The sequence below is a fragment of the Urocitellus parryii genome, chromosome 4, assembly GCF_045843805.1.
Source record: "Urocitellus parryii isolate mUroPar1 chromosome 4, mUroPar1.hap1, whole genome shotgun sequence".
NCBI lineage: Eukaryota > Metazoa > Chordata > Mammalia > Rodentia > Sciuridae > Urocitellus > Urocitellus parryii.
The window spans coordinates 187544578-187561844 of record NC_135534.1 but is presented as its reverse complement, the minus strand read 5'-3'; the positions used below and the strand labels follow the sequence as shown (position 1 = coordinate 187561844).

The 17267-nt window shown below is 37.6% G+C and overlaps 1 protein-coding gene across 4 annotated transcripts in view; it reads left to right on the top strand.

Annotated features, from left to right (window-relative positions):
• The window catches only part of Tmem245 (transmembrane protein 245), an 82936-nt gene extending 66226 nt beyond the window's left edge, over nt 1-16710 (top strand). For 3 of the 4 annotated variants that reach the window (XM_077797073.1, XM_026391156.2, XM_026391155.2), the window contains 4 exons: nt 1413-1513; nt 2982-3156; nt 4547-4741; nt 11737-16710. In XM_077797073.1, the coding sequence (XP_077653199.1) occupies nt 1413-1513; nt 2982-3156; nt 4547-4741; nt 11737-11782 (517 nt within the window). In that variant the 3' untranslated portion in view covers nt 11783-16710. The remainder of the gene's footprint in view (nt 1-1412; nt 1514-2981; nt 3157-4546; nt 4742-11736) is intronic. The other variant, XM_026391157.2, reaches the window with a different exon arrangement.
• The last annotated feature ends 557 nt before the right edge of the window (nt 16711-17267 follow it).

Sequence of the window (17267 nt, the reverse complement as noted above, 5' to 3'; positions counted from 1 at the left end):
CTCACGTGAAAGCTTTTGGTAAGAATGACAGGTTTGTACACTTGGGGAGCCACTGTGTTACAAAATCCATGCCTCAGAGCCCTGTTAGGTGGCTGAATCACCAGATTTCAGAGCCTGACTTCCTTGGAGAGTACACCTTGTGGTTCCCTTTGCAGAACAGTTTCCTTGTGTGTACACTTTCCCCTTTGCTGCCTCTGCTTTTTCAGTTACAGCTTTCCCACTTCATGAATACATCAGTGCTCCCTTGTTCCCCGCAAAGCCCAGGCTTTTATAGTTTGTGATACTCTTGAGATTATTTCAGGTTTCTGCTTTTGTGCTGTCTCTAGTCAGGTTTTCCCTCTCTTTACGCAGTCTTGTGTTACTAATCTTCCAACCAAAATGCAAAAAGAAAGTGCCTGATACTCTCTTTTCATTAGAGAGAAATTGAAAGAACAGCTCTATAAACAGAAATTCATGTGCTAAATTCCTATATTAATCACTAAATATGTGTGTGTTTTAGCTTCCTTGTGTTTTGCTCTCTGATTTTACTTTGGGGCTAATTTTGTCGTTGTTCATTCCCCCCCAAACCCCCATGACCTGCCTTATTGATAACCCTTATAGCAGAAGTTACTTTGTAGACTTGGTTGCTCAGTTAAAGAACAATGGGGAAATTTGTTAACAAGAAAAGAAAGATTGATGAAGGTTGGGATTGTATCCAGGGTCTAGAGCATGCTAAGCATGTGCTCACTGAAATATATGCCCAGCCTAATTTGCTTCTTTTCTTCCTTCTTTCCTTTCCTTTCCTTTTCTTTTTTCTTTCTTTCTTTCTTTCTTTCTTTCTTTCTTTCTTTTTTTTTTTTTTTTTTTTTTTTTTTACCAGTGATTGAACCCAGGGTTATTTAATCATCTGAGCCACATTCCCAACCCTTTTTTATTTTTAATGAACTTGCAATCGCCCTGTCTCAGCCTCCCAAATTGCTGGGATTCATAGGTGTGGGACACCATGCCTGGCTCATTTGCTTTTTCTGAAGAGAAGGGCTGGCCATAGATGGGTTTCTAACCTTGGACTCATGGTATTCACACTTAGGAAATATAGTCAGGAAATAGTCATTGCAAATGAGTTATCTGCTTCAGAAGTGTAAAGTTGATGAAAGTGTAAAGTGTAAAGTGGGTAGGGTATTTTAGTGTTCTGTTGATCTTTTCATCAGAGAGAAATTTAAACAACAGCTCTATAAACATGTTAGGATTTTAAAATATAAAGTCTTTGTATTTCTTTGCAATAAAATGAAACAACATTCTCAGGTTAGTATAAAAATTGAAACTTTGACCAGATTTGGAATGAAGTGACCAGAAGCCTAGAAGTATTAATTTTTCAGAACCCCTGCATGATGCTGTATTTATTTACTTTTTCTTTTTATCTTTGGACATTCTAGAGGGGTATTTGATGCTTCCCTCAAAATGGCTGCCTTTTATGGATTGTATACCTGGCTGACTCATACTATATTTGGCATCAATATTGTCTTCATACCATCAGGTAACAACCATATCGTCACTTCCACTGCCCTCTAAGAAAAGTTAGACTATTTGACATATGTTAGGAAATGTCATTTTCTTTAAGTTTAGAATAAATTTTGTAATTTGAGACCTAATTTAGTTCAGATTAGGAGCAGAAATATGGCTTGTATTATCCTTTTTTTTTTTGTTACTATTTTCCCAGTGGCTAGAACCACACCCAGCACGTGTTAGCACTTATCACACACCTAGCATGTAACTGGTGCTCAGTATATCAACTAACCCAAAATAGCTTTGTCCTGCCCCAGGGAGAGGATGACTGCATCTGGGAGCACATAGGCTGAATCTAAACCTGTCATGATCTGTTCTGGTAATGTCTCATTCCATAAGTACTAGGTGGTTTAATGACCTTTTTGTGCTTTTTTCCTTTATGTAATCTCTGTTCCTGTCCTTTGGCTTTTTCTTCCTTTATTTCTGTTACTCCCTGTTTTCCTAAATATTTCTGCATTCCACATTACCTCTATCTTCATCTCTTCCACTTTTCTCTCTCCCCTCCTTCTTTACCTTCTTTCCTTCTTGGTGTCCACAAACCCACACTGTGATGTACAAGCACTCTGAGAACATGTGAGGGTTCTTATTCCATAATCACCCTGAGAGGCAGTCAGAGTGGTGATGTTCATGTTGTCTAGATGAGAAACCAAGGTTTCCCAAGGTCACACATGTGTTTAATGGTGCCAGAGAGAGAAAGACAGACACACCGACCGACCGACCACTGAGCCACATCCCCAGGCCTATTTTGTATGTTATTTAGAGATAGGAGCCATTCCTCCTTTAGAGCAGTACCATTCCTCATTGATTTGCTTAGTGCCTTTCTTTTGCTGAGGCTGGCTTTGAACTCAAGATCCTCCTGCCTCAGCCTCCGGAGCTGCTGGGATTATAGGCATGTGCTACTGTGCCTGACTACATTTCATTTTTATTTGAAGCAAAGTAAAGAATATACATTTATATCTGGGTATTAGAAACTGATTTCTTTTCCCTCCTCTCTCTTTCTGAGCCGGGGATGGAATTCAGGGCCTTGTACCTTGTACCGGGGATGGAATTCAGGGCCTTCTACCACTGAGCCACACCCCAGGCCTAGAGACTAATTAGCTTTTGCACTCAATAAGAATGTTGATAAATGTGCTACCCTTTTATAGGACTGTATTTTAATTACCCATTCAGAGTAATACCTGCAGAACACTAAGATTTTATCACTGACGAACAGATTTACAAAGTAGACACACACATTATAAAGATTTTTAATGACAAGTTTTAAGGTATTAGACTCTTATTTAACTGAAAAATTCAGTTAAATAGGGCTTATCAGTCTCTTAAAATTAGAGTTTGTGAGTTTTGGTGGATATTTTTAAATAGGGAGAGATTAGTTTTTGCTGCATTGTGATTATTTTGTGAGAACCTTGAATATCTTTTCTTTTTTTGTGTTTTATTAGCCTTAGCAGCAATACTTGGAGCAGTGCCATTCCTTGGGACATATTGGGCAGCAATACCCGCGGTTCTAGACCTGTGGCTGACACAAGGCTTAGGATGCAAGGCCATTTTGTTGTTGGTTTTTCATCTCTTGCCAACATACTTTGTAGATACTGCAATTTATTCTGATATTTCAGGGTGAGTAGTCCGAAATTACTGGTGAATGATCGAGCAGTATGTATTGGTTTTTTGAAGCAGTTTTGTATTTTGAGGGGAATGGGGTTTGGGGAAAGAGCTGATAAAAGGAATTTTCAATAAAGTAGTCTTTTAAATTTTAAAATAACATTGTTTATAAGGTATGTTATATATTTTATATTTTGTAAGGTACATTTTATCTCAAAAACAAAGACAAAAAGGATATGGCTCAGTGTTTGAGCACCCTTGGGTTCAGTCCCCAGTACCACACATACACACACAGAAGACAGTATGATTCAGTGATGAATACAGGTTAAATTTAAGACAGAATCAAAACCTTGGTCATATAACAAGTATCTTTTCATTTTGCTTTTTTGTTGTTGTTGTTGTTTGGTACTGGGTTTGAATCCAGGGATGCCTACCACTGAACTATCTCTCCAATCCTTTTTAATTTTTTATTTTGAGACAGGGTCTCAGTAAGTTGCTTATTAGGGCCTCACTAAATTGCTAAGACAGGCTTCAAACTTTCAGTCCTCCTTTTCTTAATTGTTGGGATTGCGGATGTGTGGTTTCTGTGCCAGCCATTTTTTTTTTTTGGTTTTGATAACTTTGTAAGAATTGCATTAAGTAAATCAAGCCAATTGTCATTTAGTCATATATTCAGATTCACATTGCTTATTAGAATTTAGGTTGTGACCAAAAGTTTATGGCCTACTCAAACTGTTTAGTACACTGAATTTTTAAATAAAATAAAAGGTAGAGTAGACAGGGTCAGTGTTTCCAGAAGTAGTACTCTTCAGTTAAATTATGTAGAGAGTAATTGAATACTAACTTGTTTTCTCTTTTTAGTAAATTAGAGTAGAAAATAACTTATGTATAAGAACTCTGAAGTCCCAAAGTTCCAGAGCAAAAAGAGACAAGCAACTCTATAAGCCAGCCTTAGGGAACTGGTATGCCTAAAATTTGAGAGAGAAAATTAAAGGAGAACATCAGGGTGTGGGTAACTAGTTTAATAGATGAGTTTTGAACACTAGGAATAAGTGTTTTCATTTATTTAAACTTTGCTATATATTTTATATTAAGGTAAACAGTTCTAAGTCAGCATTAATCTGCAGGGACCCACCTGCACTGGGTACAGAATATCTGTTAACAGTGCTATTTCAGTTGTAAAGAGGCAGATGTCACACACTGGTGCATGGGCAAGTAAAGTCTTATATCTTGATTTTCTTACCATCAGTGATCAGTTATCTTCATGGAGGAATTTAAAGAAAGCCTGCAATAGATTAAAAAGCCCAGTGTACTGAAGAATGAACATTGGGTTAGAAAGATTTTTCAGAGTTGTGTGAGGTTTGTTTGTTCATTCACAAGCTAATCCCCGTGCTCTTTTTTCCAGAGGTGGCCATCCTTACCTGACAGGCTTGGCAGTAGCTGGTGGTGCTTACTACCTTGGCCTGGAAGGGGCAATCATTGGGCCCATACTTCTCTGCATCCTTGTGGTTGCTTCCAATATCTATAGTGCCATGCTAGTGAGTCCCACGAATTCAGTACCCACGCCAAACCAGACCCCATGGCCTACTCAGACTCAGCGGTGAGTTCATGCAGAATGATCATAAACCACATGTGAACATTGAACTGTCTTGTCTCTGTATTTGGTAAATAAATTATCCAGGCTTGTCAGGATAAAGGTGTTTGAATACTAATGCTGTGAAAAAGACTCTAAAGAAACAAATTGTTTTCAGATTGGGTTTCTTATGGCAGGAAAAATTTAAAACTATATTAGATCAGAATTGTTAATGTCATAAAAGACCAAAAATAAGTAAATTTAAGAGAGATTGTAGGGGGAGACTCAAGAAATTGGACAACCAAATGCAGCACATGAATCCATGGTAGGTTTCTGGATTGGGGATGAGCAGAACTTATAAAGAACATTTATGGAACAATAGGGAAGATTAACCAAGGACTGTGTTTTCCATAATATATAGTCACTGTTAAATTTCTTAGATTTGATGATGGTTTCTTTTGGCTATATGGGGGAATGTCCTTTAGGGATAACATGCCATGATTTTTAAAAACTTATTTTCAGACAGTTCAGCCAAAACAGAGTGGGGGGCGAGGAGGGAGGGAGAAGGAAAGAGAAAGGACTGTAATAAAACACTGGTGAATCTAGATGAAGTCTTATGGATTCCTGGCCCCCCCACCCCCCCAACCCAAGTTTTCATTGTTGCATTATAGTTTGTTGTTAAATATTTCTACATACACAGTACAGGTATTAAAATAATAATTGTTCTCATCTGTTATCACCAGAATTTCATAAAGTAAATTATAATGTTTAAAATATTTCCCAATTATTTCATAATTTTGTTATAATATTTTATTTAGGCATATCTTACGGTGATATACAAATCCTCAATATATTAAGACTTATGCTAATGATCTTTGTTATATATTTATATTCACGTAACTACCACCCATATCAAGATACAGAACGTTCCCATTATTCTGGACGCCTTCCATATGCTTCTTCAGTTAGGCCCCTCTGCCTGCTAATATTCTGACTGAGTCACTTTAGTTCTGTGTTTGAACGTCATCAATGTGTAAACTCTTAAGGGAGACCTCTTTTGATGTACATTCTGTCTCTGGGGTTTACCATTCTTGTTGCACTTTTTTCCCCATTGTTCATTTTTTCCCACTGTTATCTAGGATTCGAGTATATGAATATACTACAATCTCATTTATTCAGTGTAGTATTGACAGGCATTTGGTAATTTCCATTAATAGCTGTTATAAATCGAGATGCTCTGACAAAGTGGAACATCTGGGTATACATCTGGTTTAATGTTAATAGACTCTTGCAAAACAATTTTCTATGTGGAATACCAAAAATTACATTCATAACAACAAAAGTAAGAGGGACAGTGTAAGAATAGATTGTAACTTTCCAGAGTCTTTATTGCATCATTCTTATTATCCTCAACTGGAAAACACAGTTTCTCTGCCTTGGGTTATTCTAGTGTAATTGAGGAGTCATTGACAAGTTGCTTCTGACCATGTACTTAATAACCATTTTATATTATTATATACAATTCTTGTATATAATTCTTGTATATATACTTCTTCTAAGTGTTAAAGAGACATGGTCTTTTTTTTTTTTAAATTTTATTTTTTGATACTGGGGATTGAGTCCTGGGGTGCTCTACCATTGAGCTACACCCCAGCCTTTTTTATTTTTTGAGACAGTTTCTTGCTAAGTTGCTGAGGCTGGCCTTGAACTTGCAATCGTCCTGCCTCAGCCTCCCAAGTCATTGGGATTACAGTTGTATACCTCCATACTTGGCAAGACATGATCCTTTTAACTCTGAATAAGTGAAGTAGTTTCTGAGTTAGAGTTGGTTGGTCAGAGGTCCATTTGAGCTAATGCAGTACTCTCACAAGGTAACAAGGAAAAATTGGCTTCCTCAGCAAGAATAGATAGAGGGGGACCTACGAGGTTTTGACAAAGACCTTACCACTTGGGATGTGATGACACTAGGATATCTTTTTCTGCCTTTACCTCTGAGAACAAAGGCTTTCTTGGGAACCAGAGATGCCAACAGACTGTAAATTGAAAGTAACAGAGAGCCCTTGCTAAGTTGATACCTATTCTTTGGGCTTACTGAACAAGTATAAAAAAGCAACATTCATTAGTGTTTTGCTGTTACATTTGAAAAAGCTTGTTAATGATTCTAAGTTAGTACAGCAATAATTAATTTTTAGCTGAAGCAGAAGAAACTAATATGAATAGTTCAAAAAGCAAAAGACCTGTTCCCTACTTCCTCTTCTGAAAGTAAGCAGCTGGCATGGGGGTTTGAAGAAGGCAGTGTGAGGACCACATAGCCTTCATTGTGTGTTTTTTTTTTTTTTTCCTTCAAAGTTAATAGGAAGTTTGAATGACTTCTTAAATAGTAACAAGCATAACTTTTCTAACATTGGAACTTACTGTGTGCTAAGTTTTGTGATAAAAATTTTACACGGATTGTCTTATTTTTCTTAGTCTATGCAGTATTTTTGTATGCCATGTTTGTAGATGAGGAAATCAGGTTTGGAGAGGGTATCTTGGCTGCATTCACACCCCTGGGAAGCCCACAGGCTGGTGTATTTCAGCTTCTGCTGTTTTTCTGCCTTTCCTTCCCTAAACACTTTGGGGTACCAGGAGAAATGCAGTATTCTCCGGTTTACTAGCTCAGTAACTGTCCCCTCACTTTCCTATGTCATGTTTGGTTGTCCTTATTACTTCCTATGTCCTCATTCACTGTCTTTACTCCATCCTGCCAGTATTACCTCAAGTTTGCCCTTGTGCCTTGTCCCCCATTGCCACCACTGTTCTGAGCTGGTGCTTCTTATGGATCTGTTGCAGCCCCGTTGGTCTCCTGGCTCATCTCTCAGTGACTATTCTAACTGTTCTTTAGTTTGTTTTTCATACTATGGCTAATGTGGTCTTTTCAAAATGCGAGCATGTCTAATCACGAAATTGTCTTACCAAAAATGGCTTCAGTGGTTTTAGGAGAAAGATAACATGCCTGATGTGGTTCTCAGAGCTGCCCTGTGTGAGCTGGCCCAGGCCTGCCTCACTTTTGAAAGTCTAATTAATAGACTCATGAAACCAAAAACAGATCAGATAAAAAAAAGATTTTTGCAATGTGACCTTAAGCCTGATTTAAAAAAAAAAAAAAAAAAAGGATGAGATATAATAAAGCCCAACTTTAGAACTTCATTCCAAGTATTTGGAAGGCAAGGGATATGAATAACTGTGATGCTCTGTCACAAGGGTTGTACCCTTGGCTGTGCAGAAACAACTAAGTTAAGTTAGTCTGTTAAAGCTTTTTATTTTTATATGTTTAAATTTCTCTCTGCATTTCTGGGAGACTGGGAATCAACAAATCTTGTTGTTAAATCAGAAAAGATTTAAACATTTCCGTGGGAGAGGAATTTGTAGAAGTCTCATTGAAACTTAAAAGGAAACAATTCTTGAAATGTTTTCAAAGAGCAAGAGATGGTGAGAAATTACAGGGCAAAATCCCTGTTGCTCTTAGAGGAGGTATAAAATGTTAACATTCCTCTGCTCAAATCCCTAGCCACATATGGTCCTGTTCTGGACTGCTCGTTTTCAGATGAGGAATCATACAACTGTGGTTCTTAGGAGCACAATAATCCTTATGGTTTGGAAAAGAATGCTGTATGTAGAGGGTCTAGATAGGACATTATAGTGCAAGGTATTGAACTCAGGCCTCTTGCGTGCTAGGCAAGCTGTCTACCTCTGAGCACATCCCCAGCCCAGTGTTTTTAGAAATAGCATCAATGCAGTGCTTATCCCTTTGTTTCTTCCTAATCCAGAAAGTTACAGTTTTTTAGACCTTGCCGATTAAAGCAATACCTCTTGGATAGGCCAGAAACAAGTAGGTTATAGATTTTGTCTTCCTGTATAATTTGAGGTTTGCTCAAGATCAGTGTTACCTCAGTTGGATTTTATATGCCCCCCACGATCAACACGACACCCTATATACCAGAGATTACATTGAGATGGAAAATGTTTATTATCTATTTTCTAAGCTTGTTTCACTTTTTTTTTTTTTTTTTTTTTTCTTTTGAATGCTTCTCCAGGCTTTCTTGGCCTGGAGGCAGCTCTGAATAGTAGGTATGAATTTCAGGGTTACAGCTAAGCCTTCTTGTCAACAGAAAGCAGTCACTAGGATAACCACAGTCTTAATCTTATTTCATGCATCTTTGCCCAGAGGCAGAAATTTTCATTCATAATTTAGAGGAAATGAGTACTTACGACTCAAGCTTCCAGATATCTTAGAATTTTTAAAAGATGTAGAAGGATGACTTAAGAAACTTACTGGGTATTGGAAAATGCTTCATGTTATTGGCCAGCTTTGGGTTATTGATTGTAAAAAATTTTCCAGGTCTTCACAGCATTGAGTGCTACCTGAAATTCCTATTGTCAGAAAGAGCTTGCTGTCAGATTTGCATATAGAAGTGTAAAAACACAAATTTGGATGAAACTGAAAATTAGACATACAAATAGGAATCTAGAGCAATGATTCTGGTGGGGGTGGGGGGAGGGGTGAGTTTTCCCTTAGACATCTGGCCATGTCTGGAGACATTGTTAGAACTCTGGATAGAGGCTAGCAGTGCTGCCTTTCAAACATCCTGTATGGCACAAAGATATCAACAGTGTCACTATTAAAAAACGATAGGTAGATAGATAGAAGGAATACATATAATGTTCATGTATGTGTAAATCTTTATTTTTGGACATTCTTTTCAGAACATGAAAATATTTAAGGAAACAACATTCATTCCAATTCTTAGACCTGTCAGCATACTTTTTTAACATGGTGAGTTTAGTTATGTCATAAAAGCCCTTTCAAAGCTCAGGAGGCATAGCCAGGAAGCCTACCTGTTTCTTAAGGCTGTTCTTTTAAGAAGAGCTCCGCCACTGAGAGTCATGCTTCAGAGGTGCAAGAGCTTAGGTCGCAGTCCTTGAAAGAGCCTTGGGGTAACTGAGCATCCTTGAATGTGCTTTCTCTTTTGTGACATTTTACTTGTGTTCCTCTTGACCTTGAAGTACTTTCTCCTTTGTGTTAAAAGTTTAGTCTTCTGTTTATCTCTGGCTTGCCTGTCTAACCCTGTTTGTTGGACTGAAAATCAAGAAGACAAAAGGAGTCAGGGAGGTAGCATGATTGCAGAATTGTATTTGAAGTTCAGATAATTTGCTCTATGATTTTTTTTTTTTTTTAGTTGTAGTTGGACACCATACCTTTACTTTATTTATTTACTTTTATGTGGTTCTGAGGATACTGAGGATAGAACCCAGGGCCTTGCACATGGTAGGCAAGCACTCTACCGCTGAGCCACAACCTCAGGCCCTGCTCTGTAAGTTTTTAGGTGATTGTATCTAATGAAAAATGTTTGCCGACTCTTATTTCTGCAGTTGTGAGCCATTCCCTGAAGGTGGAATGCTTAACCTTGTCTTCTACTTCAGCTTTATTTTTAATGAAAATGTTGAGCAGTTTGTTTTTAATAATCAATACTTGGTTATTGGTATGAAAATAATATTAGCTTTATTTGACTATTAGGGAAAAAAAATCTAAAAATGAACAACATGCTATAGTGATGTGGCCACAAACCAATATAATTAGAAGACATTAAAATTCTTTTGAAAAAGTGTAGGCATTTTAAGGTTATTCTTTTTTACACTCCTAATTGGTGGTATTGTTAATAAAGGAGCAAAGAAATTTTATGTAAAAGGATGGGAATAAACTGTCCTTCATGACTATATCACGTAAGAGATTTGCTTGTACGTAACCCCCAAACCAACCCACTATCAGTGGAACGCAAAGTACCAGTGACTTCAGCTAAAATACTCATATCTTGCTGGGGTAAAATGTCCAGAGGGGAGTCCAGGGCCAGTATGACTATTTTGTAAACATCTGGGCCCAGCTTCTCTTCATTCTGAAGTGCTGCCAGTTGTGACTTGAGGCTCTATGTTTTTTGATAAACCCTGGCCTGGCCATTAGGCTGTCAATACAGATAGAAATCTGACTGGGTGACATTTACAGCTTAGACATGTAAATTTTGTATTAAAGGCAAGTTAGCAGAGCTGGTGCAGTGGTGGTACATGCCTGTAGTACCAGTGACTTGGGAGGCTGAGGCAGGAGGATGGAGAGTTCAAAGCCAGCATCAGCAATGGCGAGGCACTAAGCAACTCACTGAGACCCTGTCTGTAAATAAAGTCTACTGTCCCTGAGCTCAATCCCTGATCCCTGCCCCCCCCCCCCAAAAAAAAAAGGTCTGGGATATAGCTCAGTGGTAGCTTGAACCCCTGGGTTCAAGCTCCAGTAACAATAACAACAAAAGTCAGCTTACCGAAGGCTGATGTATACAGAAGACCACCTCCATCCTGTCCAGATATTGCCTTCCAGTTAGCAGCATTCACTTAACACGTCTGATGTGGTCAGAAGCTGTACAAATCATTGGATTAAAAGGTTTGCCCCATTCCTGAACCTCATCCTTCAGAGCTTGGATTCTGTTGGATCACTTTACTGTTTTCTAATAAAACTTATCCATTCAGTGTTTAATCTTTTATCTCTGTTTTTCTCTTCAGTGTTATCATATTCTCTTTCCAGCAAGTAAAAAGGTCAAGGAGTTGAGGGAGATTTTTCTTCTCTTTTAAAAAATTGTTGTAACACCCCAAGTGGCATAACACTTCGACTTACATCCCATGAGTCAAAACTTGGTCAGGTGGTCAGTCGTGTGTAGTCTCGAGGAAATCTGGGGAAATAGTCTTTTGAATGGGAGATAAAAGACTCATCAAGAAACTGGATTCTTGTTAGTAAAGAATGAGGGACAACAAACAGACTTTGAACAATTTCAGTGAAAATGTTAAGAAAAAAATAGTGGCTGTATAATCTCATCAAGGCTCTCAAGTTTATAAAGTACTGTTGTCTGGTGACTGTTTAGATGCTTCCTCCAATGTGACTTTGTTGCCTCCACCCTCTTTTCCAAAAGCAAAACTAAACATTCTGTCTTTTCTTCTTTTAGGACTTTTCGTGACATCTCTGAAGATTTGAAATCTTCAGTAGACTGACTTGGTTTCACTGCAGTGGTTTCTCTAGGAAATTTCACCTTGACAGTGAGTTCAGCTGAGCTGAGGCCTTGTGTCCTTTCAGCTGTGCCTAGAAGGCAGAGACAAGAAAAGAAGCCTCCTGGCCTTCCATACAGAACACCTGGACAAGAGAAACTCAACTGAGGGCTGCTTTGCATTTTAAAACATAGAGTTGAGACTTCAGAAATGTGTTTGCTCACTTAACTGTTGCTAAGATGGCTTGAAGTTTCTGTTTATACACTGACACCGTGGCTTGAATTTTTCCCACTTTGATTATAGTAATATGTATTTATAAATTCATTTTAAGAATTTGAAACTACCTGCTGTTAAAAATACATACAATGACATTTTCTCTTATTTTAAGAAATCAGTTCATAAACTTTTCTATGACAGTCACTTTTCAGTGAAGAGGGCTTTCACTTTTGAGTATGTAGTTATGTGAGCAAGATTACCCTTCTTGAACAATGTACTGTTTCCTCTTTGAGAAAAGAACAAATCTTAAGTGCATGGGTAGGGAAGCGTATTTGATGTTCTGCTGAATGTTGCAACCAGAGGAGATCCAGAAAGTCTGAGGCTCTTCCTTCTCCCTCTGTCCGTCATTACAGTGTTACCAAAATAAAACTTGGCTGCCCACATTAAATTTAAATACATATGAAGCTGCTATGAATGTTAAACAATATGAAGGAATTCATGCTCATTAAGTTTTTTCTTTTAAATGCTTAAGTGAAAACTCAGGTGTAGCGGTACTGATTTCTAAATGTATTCCCTATTATTTGGAACTCTGCCAGGTAGTTATTTAGCAGTATAATTTTTTATTTATATCTTGTCACTTAGCACAGTGCCTTGCACATAATGACTCTAGATGAATGAATGCTTGCTGAACTGAATTGTAACTTCTTAAATATCTCAGATATTACATTAACCAGCATAGTGCTTTACATTTTATACAGTCCTTTTACACATATTATTTCACAACCACTTCACATTAGCATTCATGTAGCTTTTTATTATTTTACAACATTTTACACTGATGGGGAAGGTAAGGTTCTGAAAAGTGACCACTGTAGTCACATAGTTTAGTGAGATTTGGCCTCAGCTCTTTCTGACTCCTTAGGTCTGCATACTCTGTTGTACTAGGGAGTGTTCTTTCTCTATCTTTTGCAGGTTCCCCAGTCTTGTGAGCCAGAATGGGTGCTGGCATTTGTTATGTCTGCAGACTTGCTCTGCCGTTAATCACAGTGCTGGGACTGAAGCCCTGCCCTGTGCTTTGTACCCTTTCTACCTTTTAGAATAATCATCAGTCCCATCCTTTGCTCTCAAAGGAATATAGAGTAGAAGGAGTTTATAATGTTGAAGGTTTACTTTTTTAGAAAACATTTAAAAGTAGAAGTTTTTTTTTTCCTAAAACATCTCACTAAAAATTGATAATTTATTTGCTTAACTTTATTCTTATACTACTTAAACAAAAAAACCCATCTAGAAAAGGTTACCAAGATGTCTTTCTTTTTTTTTAAAATATTTATTTTTTTAGTTTTTTAGGTGGGCATAATATCTTTATTTTTTATTTTATCTTTTTATGTGGTGTTGAGGATCGAACCCAGCGCCCCGCGCATACCAGGCAAGCATGCTACCGCCTGAGCCACATCCCCAGCCCAAGATGTTTTTCAACTGTTGTTCTATAGTAGACTACCTGTAGATCTATTATTTGTATTATAAATCCTTCAAAATTTATAATGTGTTATTCCATTAAGTGTTAGATTTGACCACTAAATAGCTTATTCTCTTCTTTAGTCATTTATTCAGTGATGCATTTGTTCATTAGCACATTTTTCAAGAGTTTGCTAACTCTAGGTTCCATGCCAGGGACTGTACAGGGTGGTGTGATGACTCATAAAGAAGCGCTGTCACCTTAAATCTTAGCCAGATCATGTGTAATATTAAATTAAAAAAGTTTGTATTAAAAGGGTTAAAAAAGGAAATCAAGTTTGTTTTCCTTAACTATATACTGGTAAGTTTATAGGTATAATTAGCACACGTTCATAAGAGGGAAATACTATACACAGTGAATAAATGTGTGTATACAAATTATGTTCCTTCAAAATGCTTTTAGCTGTGTAAGGTGATATTGCAAAAGACTAAACTTGAGCTAATATATGACTGTTGCTGGGATAATTATTAGTATGAGTATCAGGTTCTTAGAGAGGAACTCTGAGCTGTGAGAGAATAGTTTCAAGCTGCCAAAATTAGCAACAGTGATGTAATACCACCCTGAAATATCAGGAGCAGAGGTGCCCCAGAGAGCTTCACAGTCCTGATCAGGAAACTTGAACTGCTCTGTTGCTATAGTGACAGCGTAAGGACTGGTTCAGTCCATCAGCTGGGGAAATCTGAACCTGAGAGAAGCACCCCAGCATGTGTCCTTAGGTACAGGGAGAAGGTTTTATAGAATTTCCACAGGATGTAGTTAGAGATCAGGTGGTATGACAAGGCAGGTATCAAAGATAACTTGTCCCAAAGAATCTCCTTCAGAATTTAACACAGAAAGAGAAAGTTTCCCTAGGAATAGACAATGTAGCAACAAAGTAGATGTAGCTTCAGTAAAATCCGAGTACAGAAATCTGTCCAAGTATCTTGTGTTGTATAGATTTATTAAAAATTACTTTCAGGTTCACTATTAGTTGTACACTGAATGGTATGGGGGTTGGGGAAGATACACTCTCTGCACACAGAAATGCTCCTGTCTTTCCAAGCAATAACAGGGAATAGGATTTTCAACATAAATTCCACATCCTGTAAATCCTTTTTGAATCCACATTCTGTTCCTGGACAATTTCTGTTTGACTGCCTTAGATGCTAGTCTGGATATTGTCAAAATTGCAAGATATTCTAACCCCCTCTTCCATGAGAGGCAGTTAATGAGCAGTTTTTTTCTTGGTCTCAGAGAGTAGTGTGGATTGACTCTTAACTGTGGAAACATTTGCAAATCACATTATATTGAGACCCTGTATTTAAACAAACTTTAGCTTTTGGAATTCGCAGCTGTTTATTCCAGTTAAAGGCCTGCTATAGGGCTTGCAGGTGAAGTTTTCTGACTAACCTTGGTCCTAACATGAACCCATTGTGACTTATCAGGACTATCTAGTACCTCTAGTTGCCACCTTGCTTATGTTAGTACTTCAGGAATGTGTCACTGCTGGGCTAGACTACTCAGAAATTCAGGCCATGAGGGGTTAGATTAGAGCACACTGATTTAGGTAAGCTATCTAGAACTTTCATCCTAAGTGTTTATGTGTAAAATGCTCAAGACTGCACATTCCAGTCTTGACCTTCAGTCCTCTCTGAACTCTCCCGGGACCCTTAAAGAATACTACAGTAGGGCTGAGAATACCATTTTCACAGTTGAAATAGCTTCTGGCAACATGCTTCCAAATGCTACTTTGAGTTAAGGATACATACTTTTTATTTTTATCAATCTGTTGTATTTATACATTTTACCATCAAAATGTATTCATTTCATTAACATTGATTATTGAGAATCTGAAGAAAGTATCTGAGGCCACTACACAGTTTTTTTTTTTTTTGATAGTTTAAACATAAAAGAATTGTAAATCAAGATGTCCTGTCTAGTTACTCAAGATGTCCTGTCTAGTTACTAGAGTGATAGAAATTCTCTGCTAGAATGGGTTGCATATAATTAGGTGATCCTGTAATTTTCTAGAGAAGGAAACAAATGCCTGGGTGAAAGTGCACACACACAGTCAAGTCATGGAATTCAGAATGGAATACAGTTCCTGTTTCTCTCAGTCCATGTTCTATTTCTCTTCCTTTTTTCTCATTGTTAAGCAGCTTTTGGCAAAGTGTTTTTCTTAATAGCGATAGTTCCAAGATATGTTGATGTTATAAGAGGAAAAAGTGTGTGTGTGTGTGTGTGTGTGTGTGTGTGCGCGTGTGTGTGCGCGCGCGCGCGCGCACCATGCTCAAGTAACATTGAGGAATGCTGAGCTTCTTTTCCTTGGGATTTCTAAGAGTTCTTAACATGCTATGATAACATTGTGAATTTATAAGAGGAGACAATTACTGTTTGACTTTAGATTGTGCCCCCCTCCTCTCCTTTTCTCTGAGCATTGCATTTCAAAGGACTACCGTCTCTTGGGAAATACAGCTCTTGTTGAAGTTTACATCCCTAGTGGTTATACTGAATGGTGAATGTGATATCCTGCAATCATTTATAAATCTCACACTTTAGTGAGATACTAGAAGCAAGCATATTTGCCATTCAGAGCTATACTTTAAAGTATAGAGGTTCTTTTTCACTGATGGTGTGTAAAATCAGTATTTGTGTTTGATTTTGCAAGTTTTTCAAGGATCAAGTAATGTGCAAACACAGTCATATAGATATTACATTTTAATAATGTTTTGTATGGCACTTTATGGTTTTTAGACACCTTTGGGAACAACCCTGTGAGCTAGGCAGTATTATAATCATTGCAGATGAGGCACTGGAGGCTCTGAAAGGATTTTTTTTTTTTTTTTAGAATTTCCCTCTAAGTTTAGACCACAAAAGGATGGAGCCAGAATTTATTTGCAGAACTTCTGACTCCAAGTCCAGAGTTCTTTTCTCCACACCTGATCACTTATGCTTCTAAGTTTAGATTTTACAGTGAAATGTATGGAAGCAAATCTTAGAGTAACATCATTTTAGCTTATTATGAAATACCAATTCTTTTGTACAGCAGTGACCCAGATGTGAGCTCTCATTGTGGCTATTCCAGAGAAAACCCTTCTTTGTCCTTTGCAGTGCCAGTTGTTGAGGTGACTGGAGTGTATTTCAAATACCATTTGGTTGTGAAACTAAGATTGGACATAGTTGTAATTACTCATGTATTCTTTGAAAATGTATCATCTCCACATTCTCAGGCAAAAGAGAGAGCTTGAAAGTAAACATAGTCAATTATGACAAATAAATATTCTTTATTCTTACACAAATGCTGTTTCTTAGCTTTAACTTGTTCTGACAACTACTGATGTAACCTCTTTGTAAAATGTAAAATATTTATATTTTGAAATAAAATTACTGCTGTTGAATGGTAACCTTTGCCTCTTGTTTCTTGAGAAATTTGATCTTTAGTTGTACTACATCCATCTCTCAGGCCTTATATCCTAACTTCTCTTTTTGGCACCAGTGACCACTGAATTTTTATGAAATTTGATCAACTTGGATGAGGGAGGTATGTCTGGAGAGTGGATGTAGGGCACTTTGAAAAGATGCTAAGGGTCCCCAGCTGTGGCCGAATCCCTCATTGCACTGGGGAAATGGTTTTGTGATAAAGAAATGGTGAGGTGCATGGCTGAGCTGTAGGAATTGGAACTGGAAGAGAGTTGAATTAAGGAACTGTACTTTTTGAACAAAGAGAACAAGTCTAAGCTTGGCTATCATCAATGCCTAAGATACCTGTGTAGCTCTGGG